Source organism: Petromyzon marinus, chromosome 21, assembly GCF_048934315.1.
Source record: "Petromyzon marinus isolate PM22_M1 ecotype Great Lakes invasive population chromosome 21, UKy_Petmar_22M1.pri1.0, whole genome shotgun sequence".
NCBI lineage: Eukaryota > Metazoa > Chordata > Hyperoartia > Petromyzontiformes > Petromyzontidae > Petromyzon > Petromyzon marinus.
In genome coordinates this window covers 8,923,126-8,949,941 of record NC_133687.1, presented here as the reverse complement: position 1 = coordinate 8,949,941, position 26,816 = coordinate 8,923,126, and the positions used below count along the sequence as shown (strand labels likewise).

Genomic DNA, 26,816 nt, shown 5'->3' with positions numbered 1-26,816 from the left:
CTTCGGCCATCTGGAACGCTCTTCTTTCCGATACAAGGTAGCCACTCGAGCTATGGATGGTGGTGGCGAGGGGTGGAGGGGGGAGGGGGGGCGGTGAGAGAGGCCGGAAGCGGTTGGCTACGTACGGCGCGAAAGAAGTTCAACGTACAGAACACGCCGTGCGTGTCGCACGCCACGGGCCCACAGGCACTGGACGAACGACGCTCGCAGTCACGTGGGCCTCTCGCAATTGCGCAAACGAAATAGATCCTTTCGTACAAATTGCTTTCTCTCGTCTATGGTCGCAACTTTATTATTTATTATTCTAAACGGCATCTCCCGCGAGTAACCCGCGCGCCGTGAATGAAGAAATTTCTCCAAAAAATGGTACGCACGTTGTAACAAAAACGATAAATAAATTGACGTTTACATTGAGACGAGATATGATGTCATAGATTTTGAGGAGTTGGCAGTATCCACCCATACATCATGTATCTCTCTCTCTCTGTGTGATTACTGCACAAATTAAATTGCAGCAGGGAAACTATTTTATTTTACCAGGTAAGGTCCGCTGAGCAATGAAGCTCTTTTTTTTTCCAGAAGCGACCTGGCCACAAATGATAGCTCAATGAAGTGGCTTATCGCGTGGAAATCTGTAGCAGTCAAAATACTCCAAACGCGTGTCGATTGTCAATGCGGAGGGGAAAAAACGGAGAAAAATCCACGCGACAACGGGGAGAGAGAGACATGCGAACTGCATATATAGAGCAGGCGTCAGGGTCGGGGTCGAACCCACGACCTCCTGTATACCAGGCGACGGAGTTAACAGCTCTCCACCGTGCCCCCCCCCCCCCCCACTACGATAATTTTATGTATCGAGCAGAATTGTCTGGGCACGTGCCACCCACCCTCGGCGATTTGATGGCCAAACCGTGAGAGCCCAAGTGGATTAGTGCGAGTACTCATTCGCCGTAGCAATCACAACGAATTGTAGTTGGCATCGCCAAGACCCAGTGCCAACTTCTCCCGGGGGTGGGGGGGGAGGAGAGGGGGGACGAGGGGGGATGGGGGGGGGAGGAGGGGGGGAGGAGGGGGAAGAAGAGGAGGGAAGAGGGGGGGAAAGGAGGAGGGGAGAGGAAGGGGGAGAGTGGTGGAAGAGGGGGAAGAAGAGGGGGGGGGGGAAGAGGGGGAGGAGGGGGAGAGGGGGAGGAGAGGGGAGGAGGAGGGGGGGGAAGAGGAAGTGGAGAAGAGGAGGGGGAGAAGAGGAGGGGGGAGAGGGGGGGAAGAGAGGGAGGGGAGAAGAGGGGTGGGGGATCCGTGACTCGCCCCGCCAGCCCTGATCTGTGATTATTTCAGATTGAGAGTGCGTCCTGCTCGCCACGCCAGTGGCTTTTTGCTGCGTAATGGATTTTGTTTTGTTTGTTGTTGTTATTGTTGTTGTTCTTCTTGCTCGAACACTTGCAGCAAATTTATGAATGTGCGCACGCACAAAGACAAAGATCCCCCGCTCCTCTCACCACCCCTCCCCCTATTGCCTTTCACGGACTGTTGGGGCAAGTGCTGTGAGCGAGGAGCGCTGATGAAGGCCGGCACGGCACACGAGGAGGGGGCTTTGGTGGCCAACGCCACCGCGGCCGTCTTTGTGTGCCCCCCCCCCCACCTCCCCCCAGTGGCCGAGGTTGCTGTACACACCGCGCCAGGCACTGCATTAAGGCTGAGTCGACTTAGGAGGGCGCCCGGGACCGGTTCAAACATTCACCGTTTGTTGGTCGCGAACGAGGGGCTGAACGGAACTCTGCAGTGCGCTAACTGCTGCGCCACCACTCCCCGTGAATGTGCGCACGCACGCACACAATGGCAAAGACCTCCACCCCACTCCAAATAGCCTCAACAGACTGTTGGGGCAAGTGCCGTTAGCGAGTAGCAGCGCCTATGAAGGGAGTCACGCTTTTTGTTTTGGGATTCGACTCGAGGGACATCAGGAGAGGGACCGCGTGAATGGGGCGGTTTGCGGACAAAACGTTGACCGCTCAGACAACGAAATCGGACCCTCGCCGCTACGGACAATTGCGTGGACGGTGGGCAAGTATAACGATTGAATGGCAGCCGAAGGAGGGAGGGAATGCATCAACTAGGACGTCAAACTGCCGGAGGAGATGTCGCGGTGAGATCGACGCATTTGCGGGCTATACTTATTCCTTCCTGTGTGTATGTTAGAGCTTCTTTCGCACCGTACATAAACTACTGTTTTATTTTATTTTACCAGGTCAGGCCCATCGGGCTGTGTAGCTCTTTTTTTCAGAAGCGAGCTGGCGAGCACAAATGATAGCTCAACGAACTGGATTATCATCGTGTGGAAATGTGCAGAAGCCAAATACTCCACAACGCGTGATGTTGATTCTAAATGCAGAGTGGAAAAAAACACGCGACCAAGGGGAGAGAGAGACGCAAATGTCAAATATACAGCAGGCGTCATTGGTCGGGATCGAACACACGACCTCCTGCATACCAGGCGAGGTTGTTAACATCTCCTAGCCACCGTGATGACGAGAGAGAGACAAGCCCCAAATATACAGCAGGCGTCAGGATCGGGATTGAACCCGCGACTTCCTGTCCACCAGGCGAGGAAGTTAACATCTCCTAGCCACCGTGATGATGAGAGAGACGCAAACTCCAAATATACAGCAGCAGGCGTCAGGGTCGGGATCGAACCCACGACCTCCTGCATACCAGGCGAGGTTGTTAACATCTCCTAGCCACCGCGGCGCCCTACGTAGCCGACCGTGCAAATCGGAGGTGCGGCTGAAGGACAACAAACTAACCACAAACAACAACAACACACGTTTCCTGCTCCTCATCTTTAAGCAGAGCCCTCCTCCTTGTCAGTGATTGGGACTTTCTCTCTCCAAGCGTCGTTTCCTCGACTTGGCCCCCCCCTCCCCCCCACCGTGCCGTGGGTGTGTCACGGCAAATAAAAATAAAATAAAAGATGCGTTGACGTTCTGATACTACCGCAGCAATTCATTCATAGCCGACTACTCGCGCTCGTTACGCACAAAGTGCTTGCCGCGAATGATCCACGATACGTCGCCGATGGCGTCAAGGAGCAAAGAGCACCACCACCACCATCATCATCACGCAACACTCCGGGTCATCGTCGACAGCAGCAGCGGCGGCGGCGGCGGCTTTTGGCTGCTAAGCCGTCGAGCTAAGACGGCGGCGGTCACCGCAAACGTCGCGTGGCGCTTTCAGATGCGCTTCTGCGGCCGCCTGGAACGCTCCTTCCTTTCGATATGTCGAGGCCACTGGAGCGATGTACTTTTAAATGATCAGCTACATTGAAAACTAATTTATTTTAAAAAAAAACTGCTTTTGTGTTTAGTCTGCTGTCCTCCCCCCCCCCCGCACCTCCGATTCGCACGGTTGGCTACGTACGGTGCGAAAGAAGTCCATCATGGACACATGCGTACATTATTGCCGGCTCGTTGTTGAAGGTGTCCTGTTGGCTGTCATTTGAACCTGCGTCAGAGCCGTGACGTTTCGCGGCGTCCGCGTGGGAACGCCGAGCTGCGATGTTTTCCTTTCAAGTCGCATTTCAATTTTGCTAAAAAGCGAGATTGATTTCAGTTCTAACACTCTCCCGAGCAATGCAGAACGACGTTTCGCGCACCAGCTCTGTCCGTGCGTCGCGTGTCGGACAGGAGTGCAACCATGGGTGCAGCCTCCGATCAGCGCGGTTGGCTACGTACGGTGCAAAAGAAGTTCGATATACACACGACGAGCACACCTCTGGACGCTTCGACAGCCAGCCCTGATTGTGACCCATCTTCTTTGGTTCTTTCGGTAAAGTCGCGTAGAATGAGAATAAAATAATAAATTGATAAAATAAAATAACACAATAATATTCTCACGACGTTTCGGCTACAACACAAGCGGCCTTCATCAGGTGAAGGGACCAGACTGTCTCGAGGACAGAACTGGAGTGAAATACAGCCAAGCTCAGACCGCGACCTTTAAGCTGTGACCTGAACGTGGCTCTTTCACTCCAGCGCTGTCCTACCAGACAGTCTCGTCCCTTCACCTGATGAAGGCCGCTTGTGTTGTGGCCGAAACGTCGTGAGAATATTATTGTGTTATTTTATTTTATCAATTTATTATTTTATTCTCATTCTACGTGACTTTACCGAAAGAACCAAAGAAGATGAATCATTGCAGTCACGAAAGCTTTAAATCGAAAATCTGATTGTGACCGTTAGATGACACCGCTTGGAGAGTCATCTTCTCGGTGAGACGTCTCCTTGCCCACAATTGACTCAACAAGCTCGTCAATAACACCGTGGTAAATCAAATTAAAAAAAAAACACACAGAAAGACGTTTCGGGCCAAAGGCCCCTTCTACATGGCGCACACACCGACACGCACAAAGTGCTCGCGTCAATCTGGTGTTGCTAGTCGTGCTTGTCACGCCACTGCCGACGCAGCAGCAGCAGCAGCAGTCGACAAATGATCGATGTAAACCGCGCCGGTAACCATTCGGTGACAGGTTCACACTCGGCTACGGGCGTTCCGTCCCCCCACATTGCCTCGTCTCCTCCTGCACGCGCAGCGCCTCCGTCTCCCGCTCGCTCGCTCGCTCGCTTCCTCCCTTCCTTCCTCTCATTTCACGGCCACATAGACAAAGACCCACCCCCACCCCCCCCCCCCCCCCCAGCAGTGCCGGATTATCCTAGTAGCACAAGTAGCTACATATGTAGCTAGCTTCGGGCCCGGCACTTTCAAGGACCCCGTGCTATAAATGCTTTCAAGCTATCAATTCCGATTCAGTGATTCAGCACTTCCTCTATTACTATAGTACTATACCGCCTTCAAATTTTATGAACAACTGGGTGTTTAAGGTGAGCGATTTGTCGTATTATCTGGCTGTATAGCAAATGAAAAAAATGCAATTACTTTACTATGCAAGTAAAAAAAATGCGTGTTTTAATATTTACGTGTTTTTTTATTTTTATTTTATGTAGGGCCCCTTTAGGACATCATGCTACAGGCCCCGCACTCGCTTCATCCGGCACTGCCGCACCCCCCCCCCCCCGTATAGCCTTGACAGACGTTCGGCAGGGGGCAAGCGCTGTTCGCGAGTCGCAGCACACCAATGAAGGCCCGCACGGCACACGACAGCCACACAAGGCACGCAAACGCACCGCACGCATCAATGCGTTATCACGGCAGGGTACAAAGCGACTTACCACGTCTCGTTCAAAGTGATTTACTAATTGCATTTTCTCTTTCTCTCCCATGAGGTTACAGAGAGCACATGCTACTACTAATAATTATAAAAAAGAAACGTCGTGCAGTGACGTCATTGGCGTGTGGCATCCGGTGGGGGGTGATGTCTAGGGGAGAGTGGGGGGGGCGATGGAGTTCGATAGATTCCTAAAATGATAACTCCCGACCCTACATCGAGTTCACGCCCTCTGCCTCCTTTTCCCCTCCCTCCCAAACCAAATCCCCCACCCCACCCCATCCCTCCACCCCGCCCACTCCTTCCCACCCCCTCTGCCCCCCCGTCCTTTTAGCCTAATTAATTATCTCACATTGGCCACGCCTACAGAAAAATCGTTTAAAAAGTTGCGCGCGAGAGTGACGGTGGGTAGGAGTCGCGTATTCTTCTGGCCGTCAGCGAATTCAAGCCCTCCCCCCACCACCACCACCTCCTCTCTCTCTCAAGCCATCAGCGGCACTCCGGCTCTCGAGCCACTCGACTCTCGTTCTCCCGCGGGGCCTCTCGTCCCTTCTCTCGTGTCGCTTCCGTGCAGCTCCCAGTCGCGGTGGCCTTGAGTGCCTGTCTCTGCTCTCTCTCTCTCTCTCTCCTCATCCTCCTCCTCCTTCTTCTATTCGTTTGCAATCTCTCAGATTGTGTTGGCGTCTGGCTCCGTGAACTCTCTCGTTGCCACCGTCCGCTCAAAGCGTCATCCGTCTCTCAAATCTACGCGCGGCGTTCTTCCGTCGGCATCTTCTCGGTCCGTCTCCCGGGTTCATCTTCAACGATGTGGGCTCGGCGGACTGTGTGTCTATTGCTTGTGTGCGCGACCTGCTCGCCACAGCCCAGCTCGGCCTACCCTCCGCCCAGGTGAGTTACACGTCAGCCACCGACAGCGATCGAGAGGTCACCATCGGGAAGCCTGGGGGAGGGTTGAGGGCTGTTTGCGCGTTGGTAATTGGCTGGAAATGTCACAACGCGCTCGCCACGGGCGTTTAGGGGTCGGGTTGTGAAGCGGACTTGCTGATAAATGGATCGATGCTCAAGTCAGAACACTTCCAGATTATTTCGCTGCTGCAGCAGCATCGTCATCATCAACGGCACCATAGTTTTTGTTTTGTATTACGTTATTAAAAATCGCGTGACCGTCCGTGGCAAATACGACGTTGAGACCCCGTGGCACGAGGTCGCTCAGTGTAAGCCACCGACGATGTGACGGTTCCATCGTAATTGTACGCGGCAAAAAGCCATTGCAGCGGACGAAGGATCTGCCCCGTCCAGAACATTGCCAGGATGTTCCTGGCCGAGCGAAAACAAGTGGCACGGCCTGGACCTCACCACGTTTTAGTTGAAATCTGTTGAGACGAGCTGAAAGGAAAATTCGCTCAGATTGTAGGTGCGGTTCAAAATCGCGTGAGATCAAAGCGCTGAAAGTCTAGGTTAGTGGTCAAGCTATGGGTTTTAGGCAATAGGTGATGTCGTGAATTGTGTCAGGTGAGGCTAACAGGGTGAACAGTGGCAGGGTTTTGACTTCCTTAAAACCAATGCTGGTGAACTCGCCCGTTGTTCCTAGAGGCTCGGGCCCTCTCGATAAGAAACGGGCAGCAGGAGGCTTCGTTCTCGTGCCAGTGGCTCTTCTTCGGTGGCAGAGAAGAGGTGGCAGTCGCAATATTCGATTGGCCTACGTTGGAGACAACGTTTCGAGACATCGTGAAAACACCGTGATATTTGGCGATAAAGCTGATGCAGGAATATATTCCTTCGAAGGATTATCGGCAGCAAACAGACCTTGAAAGAATGTAGGGTTAAGTGCTCGGTTGCCACTAATAATGAACAGAGTTCATGTATTATAAATGTCAAAACGCTTACACGGTTCCACATTGGGAGCGTCTATTTCTGTCGTCTGCTCTCAAGAAATTACCGTGTAAGAGTTCTTAGCATACCGAAGTCGTAAGCATCTTTCATGTATATGTTAAGAACATATATATAAAACAGACCAATGTCACCTCCAAATGTCCGTCTCTCCAGCTTACAAAATACAATTACCAAATAGCTGAGTGGGCCTGACCTGCTAAAATAAAAATAGTCAGAACAAAAAAAAAGGGTGTGCATAGACACTTGAAGTAGACTGATGCTTGTATGTGTACGTATAGCACGTGGAGATGGGGATTGCTAAATCTGGTAAAATAAAGTGACGTTAAAATCCGTAGAAGCAGTATACCTTTTCCTGCGCGTATTATCATTATTATCATTATTTACACTCAGTGAAAAAAATCGCTCAACGCAAGAAGGGCATTGGGCCCGGGTTTCTACCCACCGCGGTTCTCATCGTCGGTGTTTAGGCCAGCCAGACCCGGTTCGAGTTTGACAGACGGGACCTTAGGGGCGGCATTGCGACACGGGAGGTATTGCGAGTAGACAAACCGCTGATGGAGGTCCCGTGTTCAAAACGTCGAGGAGCGCGTGACGTAGAATTTTTGGGTAGACCCTGGATTCGCCCTCGCAACGTGTGGTCGGTTAAATTTAGATTTGAAGCTTTCGTGACCGCAGGGATTCATATTCTTGGTTCTTTCGGTAAAGTCACGTGGAAGGGAAACAATAAAATAATAAAAATATAAAATAATATAATACAAATATACGTGACTTAACCGAAAGAACCAAGAATATGTGTGGTCGGTTGTTAATCATTGTATAATTAATTGGGCATTAACGTTGTGACTGTAAATGGGAGTTTATAAAAAAGTTTATTTTTTTTGATGGGGGGGGGGGGGGTGTTAGATCGCTTAAATATATAAATGTGTCGTTAAACCCTCACTTAAAAAAACAACAACCCCTGTATTATGAATGATATTGGTCGCGAAAGCCTACGTGGGTTTAACCCCGCAAATGACACCACAATGGTGATCTACCGTAAAAACTGTAGTACTCCGATCACGAGAAGCACTTTTATCTACGAATTGTATTCAAAAGCAAAAACGTTGCAGGTGTGTGTCTCCTACAGTCCCATAGGTGTGTTGTGAGTGTAGCGGTTAGCGCGCCACGCTACGAACCCGGCGACCTGAGTTCGATTCCCGCTCGCGGCCAACACATAATCAGTGACGAATATCTAAACCGGTCCTGGGCCTCCCCTAGGTAAACTCAGCCTCAAATGAGTACCTGGTGCAGTGTGTGAACATTGCCACGAGGGAGACAAAGGCGGCCGGCCGTGGTGCTGGCCACCCACCCTCTCGTGTGCCGTGCTTTAAGAGGTGCTCGCTAACAGCACTTGACCCAACAGTCTGTCATGCCGATACGGGGGATATATGTTTGGGGTGAGTCTTACTTTCCGGAGCGTCGCACGGTACATTATAACGATAATTATCATTGGGCAACTATGATGGAAAAAAATCCATGTCACCTGCGCAGGCGCGAGCTCGATTACCTTTGGGAGCGAATCTCAGGACTAAATGTAAATTAATTATCATGAACAGAAAAGTGAGATCGGACACGGGGGGAGATGGAGCATTTAAATCAGCGCGTGTGCAGGCGCTGGGGTGGGATATTACATCGCGGGATTATGACCAGAGGTGGCTTAAAGAAAACCGCTAAACATGGAACGTAGCACCAACGTTGGTCTAACGTTTCCCACCGCAAACTCAACGTTGGCTCAACGTTGTTTTTTTTCCTCCCCTTCCGGATTCACCAAGAACCTATGGCGAAGCAATGTCACGCGTACCAATTGTTGTTGTTGTTGTCAGTTGTTGCCGCAACTGCCCCGTCCGAATGTCAGACGATCGAAACGATTCCACGCCCCCGGTGAGCGACGGCGTGTTCAACATCCACGACCCAACAGCGGTCGCTTCAACGACGCCCGTAGTTATAACGGGATGATAACACGTCGACGACGGGGCACGAGACGAGCGAAGCGACGTCAAGCCGGGTGGGGGTCGCTCTTTTCCGTTTCGGGTCTCAATTATCGAGGCGGCGGCGGCTTCGCCCACAGCATTTGAGCTTGCCGCGAGCGATTGACGAGAGGACCTCACGGACCTCACGGTGGCCCTCACGGTGGCCCTCATGGTGGCCCTCACGGTGGCCCTCACGGACCTCACGGTGGCCCTCACGGATCTCACGGTGGCCCTCACGGTGGCCCCTCACGGACCTCATGGTGGCCCTCACGGACCTCACGGTCCTCACGGTGGCCCTCACGGTGGCCCTCACGGACCTCACGGTGGCCCTCACGGACCTCACGGTCCTCACGGTGGCCCTCACGGACCTCACGGTGGCCCTCACGGACTTCACGGTGGCCCTCACGGTGGCCCTCACTGATCTCACGGTGGCCCTCATGGTGGCCCTCATGGACCTCACGGTGGACCTCACGGACCTCACGGTGGCCCTCACAGTGGCCCTCACGGACCTCACGGATCTCATGGTGACCCTCACGGTGGCCCTCACGGACCTCACGGTGGCCCTCACGGACCTCATGGTGGCCCTCACGGACCTCACGGACCTCACGGTGGCCCTCACGGTGGCCCTCATGGTCCTCACGGTGGCCCTCACGGACCTCACGGTGGCCCTCACGGTGGCCCTCACGGTGGCCCTCACGGACCTCACAGTGGCTCTCACGGTGGCCCCCGGGCTTCTCGATGCGCAATGCCGCGCCGCACGTGGCCCGGATGTGGTGCAGTGGGAGTCGTGGCCCGGTCATCTACACCGACGAACTATCACGCCCCTCGGAAATCAGAGTCGCCAGTGTTTATTGTTTGCTGGAGGAGGAATGAAGCGTGAACGGTGGTGGGGTGGGGGGGCGGGGGTTCCGTGGTCAATGCAAAGGACAGACGGAGCCTCGTTGAAGAATGTGGAGCGGTCCAGACGGCTGTGCAGTGTGTATGCTATTGTCTGGAATCAGAATATTTGGGGGAATCCGAGGAGCTATGAAGCTACCTGTGCACCTGTGGACCTGTGCACCTGTGGACCTGTGGACCTGTGTACCTGTGTACCTGTGGATCTGTGTGCCTGTGGACCTGTGTACCTGTGGACCTGTGTACCTGTGGTCCTGTGTACCTGTGGACCTGTGTACCTGTGGATCTGTGTACCTGTGAACCTGTGGATCTGTGTGCCTGTGGACCTGTGTACCTGTGGACCTGTGTACCTGTGGACCTGTGTACCTGTGTACCTGTGGATCTGTGTGCCTGTGGACCTGTGTACCTGCGTACCTATGGACCTGTGGACCTGTGGATCTGTGCACCTGTGTACCTGTGGACCTGTGTACCTGTGGATCTGTGGACCTGTGGACCTGTGGATCTGTGCACCTGTGGACCTGTGGATCTGTGTGCCTGTGGACCTGTGTACCTGTGGATCTGTGGACCTGTGTACCTGTGGACCTGTGTACCTGTGTACCTGTGGACCTGTGTACCTGTGTACCTGTGGATCTGTGCACCTGTGTACCTGTGGACCTGTGTACCTGTGGATCTGTGGACCTGTGGACCTGTGTACCTGTGTACCTGTGCACCTGTGGATCTGTGGACCTGTGGACCTGTGTACCTGTGTACCTGTGCACCTGTGGATCTGTGGACCTGTGGACCTGTGGAGCGGTGGCGCAATCGGTTAACGCGCTGCGCTACGAACCCGGGCGATCCGAGTTCGACCAACACCGCTGGTGACGAATTCCATCCGAACGGCTCCTGGGGCCTCCCCTAGGTCGACTCGGTCTCAAAAGGGCACCTTGCTGCGAGGCGTAAAACATCGCCACCGAGGGAGACAAAGGCGGGGCCGGGCGTGTTGCTGGCACACTCAACCCCTGCTTCGTGTGCCGTGCCGGCCTTCGTAGGTGCTGCTCGCTAACAACAGCGCTTGCCCCAGCAGTCTGTTACAGGCTCACGTGATTTTTATTCGTAATAAAGATTTTCTTGGGTTAGATCGCCCAAGTAAAAATGTGTCGAAACCCTCCACCACCCGACACGGCCAACCAGTAAGGGATTTGTCACGTAAACAAAACGCCAAGGAGTTACTACTTCAGCCCACCGCTGTGTTGGGACAGTAAATCCACAACATTTACAATTTGAGTAAGTACAACGTTTCGCTGGTAACGACATCGACCAGCATCATCGGAGAGTTTGCCAGAATAGTGAAGCCATGCACCTGCTTCTCGCCTTAATTAGAGCGGCAGCAGCACGACGTCATCGCTGAACCCACTCAGGTACAGAGATCAGAGGCGGAGGAGGTGGCGGGGGGGGGGGGGCTATTGTAATTTTATAATCGATTTTGATTGTTTGCGTTTTTTTCTTCCACACCCCCCCCGCCCCTTCCTCTCCCTCTCTCTCTCTCCACCACAGAGACATGGAGAGAGGGACGAGTCTCGAGACGAACGAGGCGGGTCTCGATCCCGCGCTAGTGGTCGGTTGGTACGGAACCTGTTGGCACGCGCGAAACCCCCAGCAGTCGCGATCCGAGGAGGGCCCTGTGGCTACAACCGGTCCGATTAATCACCGCGATCGATTAATCACCGCGATCGGCATTGATCAGTCGCGACAGCAGCCCCCCAAGCCACTCACCCGTCAAGTCGCGGCGATGCGTAGGGCCGACGTTTCCGTCGGCGGCGTTTTAATCCGACTAAGTGAGCTGCAGCAACTCGAGCAAAGTGATTAATTAATCCGCTCATCCAAGTGTCACCCTCTGAAAGTTACCAAGTTTACAGCGGGCCCCACTTACATTAAACCGCGTGCTTCGCGTCTCATTGAAGAGGGGCCGCCGTTAATTGACTTTGGTTCTGCTCGTGGGTGTAAGCTGAAATTGGTCTGTGGCTCGCCAAGAGCATTTTCCCCAAACAGCCTGCTGAGGCTATACCGGGGTGACGGGGATTTTTGTCTTTCTGCAGGGTGATCGTGGTTCCTGCGGATTCCGTTTCCCGACCGATCGTGCTGACTCCGTATGAGACGCGGCTCCTACTCAGCGGCCCTGGCGAGACATCAGCCCTGCAGTCCAACAGCCTGCACCAGTACATACACATGCACAAACACACACACAAAGACAAATAGAAGGATCCTCCGTATAGCCTTAACAGACTGTAGGGAGCAAGTGTTGTTAGCGAGCACCTATGAAGGCCGGAACGGCACACGTGGAGGGTGGGTGGCGATGTTTACACACCGCACCAGGTACTCGTTTGAGGCTGAGTCGATCTAGGGGAGGCCCTAGATCGACTCAGGTCGACGACGGCTGGCACGGCACACGGGCCCCAGTGGAAGCCGTGCTTTAGTCTCCCAATACTCTTCTAGATTTGAAGCTTTCGTGACTGCAAGGATCCATACTCTTTGGTTCTATTCGGTAAAGTCACGTAGGTAAAAATAAAATAACAAAAAATCACGACGTTTCGGCCACAACACAAGTGGCCTTCATCAGGTGAAGGGACTGAACTGTCCAGAGGACAGCGTTCAACGCTGACCTCTGGTCTGCCAATACTGCAAGGCGTCACGATTGCGATGCAGTCTCGCTGAGCGGCACTCCCAGTGGCAGCCGCCCCCGTGCAAGTAGCACGTGACTCGGCACCGGGCCTGCCAGTAGGGTGTGTGTGGATATGTGTTGGACTTCTTTAGCATCGCACGTTGTCAATCGTGTTCATCAGAGGTGGAGCTTTGGGTGGAGGCAGTGGCGTGGTAAACTACATTATCAGTGGTGTAGCGACTAAATTGTCAGGGGCATAGCAACAACATTGTCAGTTCAGAGGGGGTGCGGCAATCGGTCGGGTGGAGTCTCCAATATTTGATTTGTCTCACACAGTCGCACCCAGGCTATTCTACATCGCGGCTCCGCTTGCCCAGATCACGTCGTCGTTACCCTCACGGCCTCGCACATTTAACGCTGTAGGAGGCACTCCGTCTACCTGGATAGACCGCGATGATGATGACGACAACATGGAAACAAACGCGCGATGCACAAATTCGCGGACGCCAAACATTTACTCCGCTGGTCGAACTAAAAGAGAATGCAACTTGGAAACCAAATGAAAGCATTTTCACGAAACGTGCATTTAAACCGCGTTTTCCATCAGCGTTGTTGCTCTTTTGACAAACGTTGTCGAAAACACCGCTCGTGGTGGTAGTTGTCAAAGGCCCCCTCCCCCCGCCAAATTCGTAGCTTCGGCCATCAGGGGGGGGGGGGCAGGCACCCCCTACCTGCACCCCACGCTCGTTACGCTACTGGGTGGTGGTATGGGTGGTCGCAATGGCTGCTGCTGCTGCTACAGCAGTGTGTGCGTTTTTGCGTGATCCCCATGGGAGTAACAAACCAAATGATCCCCCCCGCCCCCCACACCTCACCCCCCCACCCCACCTCACCCCCCCCCCATCTCACCCCCCTACCTCACCACCCCCTCACTTCACCCCTCCCCCCCCCCCCACCTGCGCGTCCTCCAGGCCCGAGGAGGAGGAGGGGGAGGCGGCGAGGAGCTTGGTGCACAAGCGCGCGTGCAACACGGCTACGTGCGCCACGCAGCGCCTCATGGACTTCCTGAGCCGCGCGCGCGGCATGGAGGGCGCCGGCCCCACGGACACGGGAGCCAGCACGTTCGGGCGCAGGCGCCGCTAGGGACAGGGCTCCCTGCACGGACCCCACATCCCACCTACCCCCTCCATCCTACCCCCTCCATCCCCCCACTTATCGTCCCTACCACCCAGGGCCGGATTCAGGCACGAGCGGCTTTAGGGGGGCTGCAGCCACAGGGGGCCTCCGCCAACTGGAGGGGCCTCCAGAGATGAAGTGAAAAGTGATTTCGTTCGTGAATGCAGAACTTGTATTTGTTGTTCGCCTTGTAAAAAAAAAAATACAATTTTATTTTTCTTTAACTTTGTTTTCCTTTTGAAGATATTACTGGGGGCCTCGCAGTACCTGCAGCCCAGGGGGCTTATACACAATATTAATCCGGCCCTGCATATCACTAGGATATCCACCTCCCCCCCTCCCCTCCCCTCCCCCATGGGTCGAGTCAAGATTCCCTTTGGGGATACCTTCAAGGTCACCGGCAAAACAAAATAACGACAAGAACAGGAGGAGAAACATTGTTGTTGTTCGAATTCGGTCCAGCAACTGAGTATTTAAATAGCCGCAGTGCACGTGCATGCGTTACGTTCCGCTGCATTACAGTGCACGTGCATGCCCACGCCACGTTACGTTCCATGGCGTGACGAAGCAGTCTTTAAAAGCCGCAGGCTGCCGCCCACCCCTCCCCTGTTCCAAAGGCCATCAATCCCCACGCGCCTTTCCGCAATCATCTCCCCCTGCCGTCCGCCCACCATGGATCCCACACAGATCTCGCGATGAATTCCTTCCAAAGATCGTCCCCTGAACACTGACAAGCCCTTCCACCCCCCGGCGCCCTCCCTCCCCCCATCACCGCCCCCCCCCACCACTGGAGGGCCCCTGACCTCCCACCTCACGGAGGCCCCCCCCCCTTCTCCAAAGAGGCTCCGCCTATCCTTTGCATTGACCACGGAACCCCCTACCCCCCCTCTCCGCCTTTGACGAGCCGAAAGAATCGCTTCATGCCGCCCCTTAATTTCATATTCTTTGGTCTTTCGGTAAAGGCACGTCGATAGGCTCAATCTACTTACTGGACATCTGTTTGGGGGAGGAAGAGCTTAAAAGCTCATCGGATCCCTCCCAGCATGGATAATGATACTGATTGACTTACAACGGCCTACGCTTGACGTCTTAACCGCTCCAACCCTCCTGCCCCTACCCTCTCGCCCCCAGCCTCCACCCAGAACCTCCCTCTCCCTTGTCCGTGTCATGGAGCCACGAGTCACTCTGGGCCCGTGGCTTTAAGTGAGCACGGAACGCCCCCCCCCACCTCCCACCCCCCTTCCGATATTAGGAAGCCACTGAAGCTGTGCACATTTAAATCACCTCGACGGAACAAACTTTTCGTTTCTTTCGAACTGCTTTTTGTCTTCACTTTGTTGTCCGCCACTCCGCGCACCTCCGAGTCGCGCGGTTTTTGCTCCGCTGCGGTGCGAAAGGGAAACTCGACAGACAGACACGAGCACGTGCGCTTCTCGCGCCTGCGACCACGTGTGAATGGCGCTGTACACAGGCTGCTTCAAACAAATGTTAACACCTACGTGAGACTATTGTTTTTAATTTTTAAAAAAGAAAGACACGGATAATAATACACTGCAACTTGATAACAGATGTGATGTTAAAAGCTTCGAAAAGTCAGAGAGTTCTCCCACTTTGTTCGCCATCGTTGTCAACGCGTGGCCTGGAATCTTCTCCAGGTGATCTCCAGAGCCCGGAGGCAGCAGCACATTTATTGTGGTGCTGTTGTTGCAAATTCTCCGAAGTGTTAACATTTTTTTGAAGCACCTTGTATTTAAAAAAAACTGAGTTTTACTTACTTATCAATATAAAGTAAAAAAAACAAATGATTGAGATATTTAGTTCCAGCGCCTTGAGGCAATTTATGTGCCACGTGTGGAGGCAGGGTCTGTCTGCTCCGTCTTTACTTTGGGGTGGTGGGTGGGAGGCAGGGCAGTATTGGCCCTTTACGATTTGGCGCCTATGGCTTGCGACGGTCCAGCCACATTCACAAATCCTGGGTGTGGGTGTGGTGGCTTCTTTTTTAATCTATTGTGGCCTTTTGTTTTTGCCCAGTAGCAAATATGATTTTTTTAAAAATATATATATGAATAGATTTTTACCCTTTCTGGCAATGAAACAGCAGGTTCTGAAGATATTCAAACACCAAAGAGATTTACCCCTTGTTTTTTTGTTGTTGCAAGCAATCGAGTCGGCATTAGCCACGCGTGCTTGTGGCCAAACATGCAAAACGAACAGAAAGGGCAAAAACAACCGATTTGGCATTACTTTGATACTGGAAACAAAAAGTGCCGTATATAAATAACCACTGTTCAACCCGTGCACGCGGATGCCCTGACACGGGCATTGCATTTGTACCGTTCGCCTTTCGGCGCCCTCCCGCCGGACATAAAATTGGTGCGACAAGGTCAGGAAGAAGGCTGTCTCTGGGGTAGGCCAATCGGGGGGGGGGGGTGGCTTTTCTTCGTTGTGTTTGTTTGTTCCACTTGTGCATGAGGTAGGGGTGGAGGGGGTGGGGGTTGGGGTGATGCGGCGAGGGTGGTCACCAGTGGACTTCTGGTCGGACATCGGAGACCACAGGAGGATGGGAGTGGAGGGAGTGGAGGGAGGGAGAAGTGGGAGGGGAGGGAGGGAGTGGAGGAAGGGAGAAGTTGGATGGGAGGGAGGGAGTGGAGGGAGGGAGAAGTGGGAGGGGAGGGAGTGGAGGGAGGGAGAAGTGGGAGGGAGGGAGTGGAGGGAGGGAGTGGGGGGAGGGAGAAGTGGGAGGGGAGGGAGTGGAGGGAGTGGGAGTGGAGGGAGGGAGTGGGAGGAGGGAGAAGTTGGAGGGGAGGGGAGGGAGTAGGGAGAGAGAGAAGTTGGAGGGGAGGGAGTGGGAGTGGAGGGAGTGGGAGAGAGAGAAGTTGGAGGGGAGGGAGGGAGTGGAGGGAGTGGGAGAGAGAGAAGTTGGAGGGGAGGGAGTGGGAGGGGAGGGAGGGAGTGGGGGGTGAAAATGATCTGTCCGCAGTAAGTGGGCTCCTCTTCTCCAATGCGTTCTGCTCATCAGGGTCTGTTGGCTGTGGTCTAACCCCCCCCCCCGCCCCACACCCCCCGCCCGAAGGCAGCTTGATCTAGCCACCCACTCTGGACTCCCACGCCCGAGCTCTGACCGCGCTTGTCCGAGATCTCATGCGAATCCCCGCGACAGCGCTCACTCTAAAGCGAACAAAATACACTTACACGAATTGACAAACATCCCTCCTCCCCCACCCTCTAAATGCACACACGTATAACTTCTTATGCCCGCGATTGCGTGGGCATGGAGGCCTGTCGATTGTGATGGTGTGTGCGCGAAGATGATTTATAATGCCGCGTTCAAAATGTGTTGCGCCGCTAACGAAACGTTTCATTTCCTCGTGTATTTATTAAAAGCTCGTTTGGAAACGCTTCGGTCAAAAAAAAAAAGTTGCACATTCGACCGCGCGCCCAAGCGGGTGAGCAGTGCGCGAGTCTCTCGGCCGCGAAGCTTTGCGGCTGTGAAGTTCGAGACGATTATCCCTGGGTGACGCTCACGCGAGGCTTAGGGGCCGTCCATAAATGACGTCACGCATCTATGAGAGGGGGCGGGGGGGGGGGGTCAGACATTTGTGACGATGTGTGACGAGGGGGGGGGGGGGGTGGGGTTTGAGAAATGTGACGTCACATCAAAATGCGCAACTTTAAATAAATATAGAATTATTCTTGGTTCTTTCGGTAAAGTCACGTATAGAAGGGAAACAATAAAATAATAAAAATATAAAACAATATAATTCTCACGACGTTTCGACTGCAACACAAGCAATCATCATCAGGTGTGAAAACCACAGCAAGAAAATTTAATAAAAAATAAAATAAAATATAGAATTGTTATAACAACACTCCTACAACATCAGAGTGCAGCGCCACATTAAATACGCACTACAATGACAATAGTTTAAAGCGATTTGAAGCAGGTTTTATTTTCAAAATGGAAATATGGTTTTGGGGGGGGGGTGGGCAGAGCTTTGTGACGTCATATTTGAGGCGGGGGGGGGGGTCTGACTTTTTGTGACGCCGTGTGACGAGGGGGGGGTGGGGTCCAAAATCGTCCAAAATCGCGTGACGTCATTTATGGACGGCCCCTTAACGCTTGGGGTGACGCCGCGGTTCAAGCAACTTTCCGCTTGACCTTTCTCGGCACAGCACCAGCAGCAGGAGCACCACCAGCAGCAGGAGCAGCACCAGCAGCAGGAGCAGCAGCAGCAGGAGCAGCAGCAGGAAGGAAGGAAGGTCCGGCGATGCGATCACGACGTCGTCACGGGAGCGGTGGAACGGCGATTAAAGCCGCGCCTCCGATTAGCACGGTTGGCTACGTGCGGTGCGAAAGAAGTTCAGCGTACATACGTAGACGGGGATGCACCACGGGCAGCGTCCACCACGGGCAGAGTCCACCACGGTCCACCACGGGCAGTCACCACCACGGGCAGCGTCCACCACGGGCAGTGTCCACTACGGGCAGAGTCCACCACGGGCAGTGTCCACCACAGGCAGAGTCCACCACGGGCAGAGTCCACCACGGGCAGAGTCCACCACGGGCAGTGTCCACCACGGGCAGTTAGTTTAGAGTATACACACAAACACTTTTTTTTATTTGTGATCGAATGCTCCAACAGACGACGTTTCAAATCGCAATCCACTTTCCACCCCCTCCATGAAGCACCCGTGATGAACATTTTTCTTTCGAAAAAAAAGACGACCGGAGTGCCCTCGCTATACCGACTATAATCACCCAGGGAATGTCTGTTCTGAACGCTCGTGACGTCACTCCACATCGACCAGCTCCCCTCGTTAATATTCATGAGCAGGTGACGTCCTCCAAATGGACATCCCCCCCCCCGCTCAAGCGCTCCTCATTAATAATCATGAGCAGGTGACGTCGCTCCACATGGAGCACCCTCCCCCCTCATTAATAATCATGAGCAGGTGACGTTACTCAACATCGAACAGCCCCCCTCATTAATGATCATTATAAGGTGACTCCAAATGGACACCCCCGCCCCCCACCATTAATAATAATTATCGGCTGACGTCATTCCACATGGGGGGGGGGGGGGGAAATTCACGCGACCACGGGGAGAGAGAGAGACGCAAACTCCAAATATAAAGCAGGCATCAGGTCGGGATCGAACCCACGACCTCCTGTCTACCGGGCGAGGCAGTTAACATCTCCCAGCCACCGTGATGATGATGAGAGAAAGAGACACGCAAACTCCAAATATAAAGCAGGCGTCAGGGTCGGGATCGAACCCACGACCTCATGTATACCAGGCGAGGCAGTTAACATCTAGCCACCGCGGCGCCCGTCACAGTTAATGATATCGGGTTGGTATGAATGTTCGGTATCAATAGCAATGTCCCGAGTGGTTGACCGCAGTTGATGCGTCTCCTTTGAGTTATCTGGCCACCTCCGGGCAATGAAAAAAAAGACTTAGATATTCTTAAATGTTTATATCCGCGTACCATTTTTAGATTATTTGAGCCCAAATTATATTCCACTCACGATGACGGGGTAGATTTGGAAACCACTCGCCCAACCATTATTTAAACTGCCGCACCGGGAGACCTAACCATTAGAAAAGACAGAGAGATCCCTCGTGTAGCCTGTAACAGACTGTCGAGGCAAGTGCTGTTAGCGAGCAGCACCTATAAAGGCCAGAACGGCACACGGGGGGGTGGGTGGCCAGCACCACGCCCGGCCGCTTTTGTCTCCCCAGTGGCGATGCTTTTACGCACCGCATCCAGGAACTCATTCGAGGCCGAGTCGACCTAGGGGAGCCCCAGAACCGGTTCAGATAAATCGTCACCGATGTTGTCCGTAGAGCGGGAATTGAACTCGGGTCGCCAGGTTCGTAGCGCAGCGTAGCGCTAACCGCTACACCACCGCTCCCCCCCCCCCCATCCCATTACTGTCATCAGTGGCAGCGGCAGCCCCGGCAATGAGTTTCCCTCGCATGCCCAAGCAGGCCCTCGCACACATCCCGGCAAAACTCCTCACATGAACCCAACCCATTCATAAAAACCGAGTCACCTCGCGTAGACCCAGCAGCAGCACCCCCCTTCCCCCAACCCCCCGCATTCCCTCTCCATTCATAAAGTCTCCTGGACACCACCGACGACCAATATCCGCCTGTAAAGCCTTCAACAGACTGTTGGGGGCAAGTGCTGTTAGCGAGCAGCGCCTATAAAGGCCGGCACTGTGGCACACGAGGGGGGTGGGTGGCCAGCAACCACTCCCCGCCGCCTTTGTCTCCCCAGTGGCGATGTTTTACACATCGCACCAGGTACCCATTTGAGGCTGAGTCGACCTAGGGGATGCCCAGAACCGATTCAGACATTCGTCTCCGGTGTTGGCCGTGAGCGGGAATCCATCCTGGGTCGCCGGGTTCGTAGCGCAGGGGAGCACGAACCGCTGCGCTATCGCCCACCAAAGACAAAGGTCCCCCGTGTAGCCTTAACAGACTGTAGGGCCAAGTGCTGTTAGAGAGTAGCACCTATGAAGGCCGACACAGCACAGGATGGGTTGGGTTGGCCAGCACCACGCCCGGCCGCCTTTGTCTCCCTCGCGGCGATGTTTACACACTTGAGGCCGAGTCGACTTCCACTCTCGTGCCCGTCTGCCCACGTGCATGGAGGCCGTGACGCAATGTGCCGGGTGCGATGGTAAATCATTGAGGTTTTTTTTTAATTGAATCTGGGGCTATACCGGACTCTGGGGCACACGACCTGCGCTCCACGCGCGACCCTGCATGACGAAGCCACCTCGGCGGCTATCGATTCGTGGCTTTAACTAATTGGTTAATTGGTTAATTATTTTGAAAGCCATGGAACGCCTACCTCCCTACCCTACCTCCCGCCACGCCAATCACCCTCCTCGCCCCCCACTCCCTCTCGCTCCCTCCACCTCGCCCCCCTCTCGCCCCCCCTTCCCCCATCAAAAAACCTCAGAAGGCTCGCGATTTTAAATGCGCTGCACGACTGAAGAAGAATGATGCACAAGACGCACCAACCGCCAGTCACGTATATAACCGCATACCGTTTGAGACGTCCGTGGTGTCCTCCTTTCTCCCTCGGCGCGTGTGTGCGTGCGGTTTGCGGCGTGCACACCACACGCACACCACACTCACACCACACTCACCACACTCACCACACGCACACCACACTCACCACACGCACACCACACGCACACCACCCTCACACCACACTCACACCACACTCATCACACTCACACCACACTCACCACACGCACACCACACGCACACCACACTCACCACACTCACCACACGCACACCACTCACACCACACTCACCACACGCACACCACACTCACCACACACACCACACTCATCACACGCACACCACACTCACCACACTCACCACACGCACACCACACTCACACCACACTCACCACACGCACACCACACTCACACCACACTCACACCACACGCACCACACGCACACCACACTCACACCACACTCACCACACGCACACCACACTCACACCACACTCACCACACGCACACCACACTCACCACACACACCACACTCATCACACGCACACCACACTCACCACACGCACACCACACTCACCACACGCACACCACACACACCACACGCACACCACACTCACCACACACACCACACTCATCACACGCACACCACACTCACACCACACTCACCACACGCACACCACACTCACCACACTCATCACACGCACACCACACTCACCACACGCACACCACACTCACCACACGCACACCACACTCACCACACGCGCACCACACTCACTACACTCACACCACACACACCACACTCACACCACACTCACCACACGCACACCACACTCACCACACGCACACCACACTCACCACACGCACACCACACTCACCACACGCACACCACACTCACCACACGCGCACCACACTCACTACACTCACACCACACACACCACACTCACACCACACTCACCACACGCACACCACACTCACCACACGCACACCACACTCACACCACACTCACCACACGCACACCACACTCACCACACTCACCACACGCACACCACACTGACCACATGCACACCATACGCACACCACACTCACACCACACTCACCACACGCACACCACACACACCACACTCACCACACTCACACCACACTCACCACACTCACACCACACTCACCACACGCACACCACACGCACATTACACTCACCACACTCACCACACGCACACCACACTCAGTCTTAGACGAGGTACTTGCAAGAGGCACCCTCTCTCCCTTTGTTATCGACGTCACACCACCACCTCCTCTCTCTCTCTCGACCACCTTTCCGCACAGCCCGGCCTAGACACGACCCTGTCCTTCACACACACACACGTATACATCGGTCTCTCCACACAAAATAAAGTTTCATATTAAACCCATCGACCCCTTCTGTGAGTACATCATTAATCAACCGCATTGATTCAGCGCACGTCAAACTCCGATGGGCAGGTTTCGACACGCGGTGCCTCATCCGCAGGGTCGCCAGGCTTGCTCGAATCAACGCCGATGAACTGCCGGATGCTTTGTAAAGAAAGTGAGATTTTTTTTAAAAAAAGTTTAAAGTTACAGAAACTTCGGTGATCGAGTCCCACAATTCCAGCGGTTTCCCATAGAACCTTGGCGCAGCGTTCTTCATGGCAAGGTCCCCCTGGTCGTCTGGCGGCGCCCCCGGACAAGACACAAAGAGAGACAACACCACCACCCTCCCCCCTCCATCATCATCGTAATGTTGTCAAACCCCCAATGGTTTCAAATGTGTGGCGGCCCTCGCACCCACTGATGGTGTCTTATCGGCGAAAGTATCACCCCACCTTCTCTCTGAAAATTAGTGACGAACACTGCCTTAGGGGGTTTCTTTTACCGTGTTCCGCTTAGCCACAGGCAGAGAACAAAGCTGTTGCTGATGCTGCGTGTAGAGATGTACGAACACAAAGTAGAGATTCTAGAAACGGTGACATTGAAGCATGCACGTCAGTAGCGTGATGAGCGTGGGGGGGAGGGAGCAGGGAGGGGGTGCCTTGCCCCCCCACCTCACCAACCCCCCGCCTTCCCTCTCCATTCATAAAGTCTCCTGGCCACCACCGAAGACCAAAACACCCCGTAAAGACGAACCAGACTGTTGGGGCAAGTGATGTTAGCGAGCAGCGCCTATGAATGCCGGCAATGTAGCACACGAAGGGGGGGGGGGGGGGTGGCCATCAACCACCACTCCCGGCCACCTTTAATCTACGAGTTGAGGCCCCCTTGACAGCCACCACGATGAGATGGGTTTTCAACGACAGTGGCAAAAGGACGACGACGCTTATTTTTTTCGAAGACGTAGCGCCCCCCCCCCACACCCCCCCCCCCCCCCCCCAAGGCGTTGAATGTTCGAGACCGTGAGCTTAACGACGACGTGATTAGTGCAAGAATGTGCACAAAGGTGCGACCGCGCGAAACTAAATTAAATATTGGGGCCGCACCTGATCGATTGTCGCACTCGCTGAGCTGATGATGTCGCTACTACGCCACTGCGTTGAGTTCTAGACACTGCGGCAGAGGGCATTCTCGTGCATAGCCGTTGTTGGCAGCATACTTTGACGGTGCCATCAACGGCGATGTACTTTTAAATCCAGATCGATAAACAAAACTTTCCTTAGAAACCGCTTTTTGTGTTTAGTGTGAAGTCGTTCCCCACGCACCTTCGATTAGCGCGGATGGCTACGTACGGTTAGAAAGAAGTTCAACATACACACAGAGAAGGGCGTAGTCTCTGGTGTAGGCCAATCGGTTTCAAAGACAATTGATATAATTATCAGTGCATGTTTTGTTTGCATGTTCACCAGAGGTACGTGTGGTTAATGCAGACACGATTCATTGCCAAATGTATTTATTTGGTGTTTCGACATCTTAACGCCTATATCCTTAGCTCTTTCGGTAAAGTCACGTTGAAGGGAAACAATAAAATAACAAAATATACATAAAATAAAAATTCTCACGACGTATCGACCATAACACAAACGGTCATCATCAGGTTTTTTCACACGTGACTATACCGAAAGAGCTAAGAATATGAATTACTGCAGTCACGAAAGCTTTAAATCAAAATCTTAACACCTCCTGTTGTATTGCCAGAAAGGGTAAACACCTATTCTTAGTTTTCATACTTTGACACTTGCAAAATAGTGCCATGATGATGCTGCTGCTGCTGCGTTAGCAGTGGCACACAAGGCAAGCAGAGATAGCTAAAACAAGGCCACACATGCGTGATATAACACCGTGGCCTCAAAAAGGAGGAGAAACCCCTCATAGGTGACGCACCGTTTTGCTACAAACAACCAGCTCGCAGAGCAGACTGCAGCAGTGAGCGTTGGAGACTGTATCCCTTTCTGATGATGAGTCCTGCTAAAAAAACGAAACCAGCCCACAGTTGCCTCGACCTTTGTTGCATCATTGCTGCCAGTCCGGCCGTAACGCTTGGGTCACATCGCACATTGCTTTTGTGTGACCTAAGACGAGGAGGAACCACAATGCAGTTCGTCAGGAACTGCTGATGGTGTATTGCATAATGCCAGAGACTGTCAGCTTTGTGTACATGTTTCTGTTGTTGTTTGTTGTTGTTTGTAACTTGTGCTTTTGCAGCCTGCACCATATTTCTGAAACGACAATGATCATGGGGGTTTTTACTCGTCATGTAGAGATTTGATTACAAACACCGGTCACTTTTTGTTGTTGTCAAACACCCATTGAATGCACGTGTGAATTACTGCAAACGTTTCATGAACGGCAGGAAGAATCCTTGAACAGCTGGAGGGAGATAGCATTTGGGCATTCGCCTTCAGATGTTATCTCTCTCGCCTGGTATACAGGAGGTCGTGGGTTAGATCCCGACCGTGGCGCCTGCTGTAAATTTGGAGTTTGCGTGTCTCTCTCCCCGTGGTCGCGTTAATTTTTCTCCCTCCACATTTGAAAACAGCATTCAGGTTATTTGGCTACTATACATTTCCACGTGATAAGCCACTTCGTTGAGCTATAATTTGCGGCCAGGTCGCTTTTGAAAAAAAAAGACCTATACAGCTCAGTGGCCTTTACCTGATCAAATAACACTGGTTAAGCTTTAGTCTACAAGAGAATCATGATCAACGCGCGCGCTTGCATGCGGCTTGAAAGTGCCATGCAAATTGCCAATCGCTGCTTTCTGAGACCCCGGACTCTGCTTAACGGCCCACGCGGCCACTCACAGCTAATGGGAGAGATAAGGGACGAGGAGAGGAAGGATGCACGGGACCCATCCATATGAGCCGAATGTCCTGATAAGAGAGGGCCTGACCTCGGTGGCATGGCGGTAGGGGGGGGGGGCGTGCACGATCGCCTTTCAAACATTAACAACAATAATGCAAACACCGGAGTTTGAATGCTGAACGAAAACATCATCGGTTTATGAGCGTGGCCTCACTAACGACGTTACGAAGCTTTTTGGGCCGTGTAATGTTGCCTTGGAATCAACATCGCCGATCGTCATGGTATATCGCCACGGCTGGCGTCTATCCATTTGGGCGCACGCGAGGTTACTTCGGTACAATCGTAATGCCCCCCCCACCTCGACGCTACTCTCCCGCTGGGTTTAACGCCGCTTCCATCGGTAATCCTGCAGTGCCGTATGGTTTGCAAACTATTGTCGATAAACAGACAAACAAAAAAGCGACACATTCGTCAATAACACTGTGGCCTTGGAAATGGAACAATTAATTTCAGGAAAACATTGCCCAACGCGGTTTTATCGAGCGCGTGTTTCCGGCTATACGCAGTTTAGTGAATGAGGTCTGTTTTCCGGAACACTTGGGGTGATTATTTCGGCTGCATGATTCTCATCTCCACGTCCAAAAGTAGTGCCTTGAGTGTGCCGCGTCCATTGGAAGGTATCGACGAAACGACTGTGGGAACGACGCATTCACCGCTTCGCGTTTCGCGTGTGACAATGTGTGGGGGACGCGGGCCTCCGGCTCCCCCCCCCCTGGGGGAGGGCTGCGGGCTCCGGACTCCTCGCTCGTGTGAGTGGCCGCCGCTACTCGACTCCTCGCTCGCGGGGGGAGGGTTTCCGCTCTCCGGCTCCTCTCCTCGCGCCGCAGACCCTCGGGTCCGCGGGTCCTGTTTGTGGGGCATAGCATCGGGGCTGGCCCACGGCTGCCTGAAATCAATCCGTCGCTTCTCAGCCACTGAAACGCGACGTCTCCAGCTCACGCACACGCGCTGAACAGGGGGGTCAGGGGTCAGGGGGCAATGACGTCCTTCGCACACGCGTTGCCGCCAAGTGCGGGCAATGGAGATTGTTTAAAGGGCTGCGTGGCGGTGATTCGGAGTCGGGTTTTAGGGCGACACACCAATCGCACGCGCGGGACGGGGGGTCGGGGGTCAGAGGGCAGGGACGTCACTCATACACGCGTAGCCGATTGGGGGCGGAGGGGGGGGGGTTGTATTGGAGATGATTTAAAGGGCTGTGGGGGCGGATATTCGGGATTGTTGTTAGCCCACACGCAGCAGGGCGAGAGTCCGGGGTCACAGGACGAAGCGCGCACTCGCGGAGTCCTGCGGGCGCGGAGTTTCTTCTACCGTGACACCGCGTGCCGACCGCACGCGTTACGGCGAGCACACACACCACCACGCACTTTCCTCACGCTCGTAGAAACCACACGGAGGTGTTATCGATCATTTATTCCCGGCGTGTCTGCGAGCTACTATTACCCGAATCAGTCTGAGTCAGCGGGGCAGGTGTAACCTATCTCCCGATGGTCTAAACCCGATCTACCTCGCCTAGTTGGAATTAAACTCCCTAGGATATTACGCTAAATCCCAACTCTCTCTTGCGTACTCACGGTTCGGCTCGGACGTGCGGGAAGCCGTGGGGAGGCGAGGCTGCACGAAGTTCTCGCCGGGAGCGGT

At 53.8% G+C, this 26,816-nt stretch overlaps 1 protein-coding gene across 1 annotated transcript; it reads left to right on the top strand.

The window, feature by feature from the left end:
• The first annotated feature begins 5,616 nt into the window (after nt 1–5,616).
• Nucleotides 5,617–15,639, top strand: LOC116944467 (calcitonin gene-related peptide 2-like). The gene is made up of 4 exons (XM_032958101.2): nt 5,617–6,106; nt 11,548–11,616; nt 12,090–12,209; nt 13,624–15,639. Exons 1-4 carry the CDS (start codon nt 6,024–6,026, stop codon nt 13,793–13,795), a joined length of 444 nt encoding a protein of 147 aa, XP_032813992.2. The 5' UTR covers nt 5,617–6,023; the 3' UTR covers nt 13,796–15,639.
• The last annotated feature ends 11,177 nt before the right edge of the window (nt 15,640–26,816 follow it).

Coding starts and splice junctions, on each gene's coding strand:
- LOC116944467 (XM_032958101.2), top strand. CDS start 6,024: ATGTGGGCTCGGCGGACTGTGTGTCTATTGCTTGTGTGCGCGACCTGC. Junction 6,107..11,547: donor TCGGCCTACCCTCCGCCCAG/GTGAGTTACACG, acceptor TCTCCACCACAG/AGACATGGAGAGAGGGACGA. Junction 11,617..12,089: donor CCCGCGCTAGTGGTCGGTTG/GTACGGAACCTG, acceptor GTCTTTCTGCAG/GGTGATCGTGGTTCCTGCGG.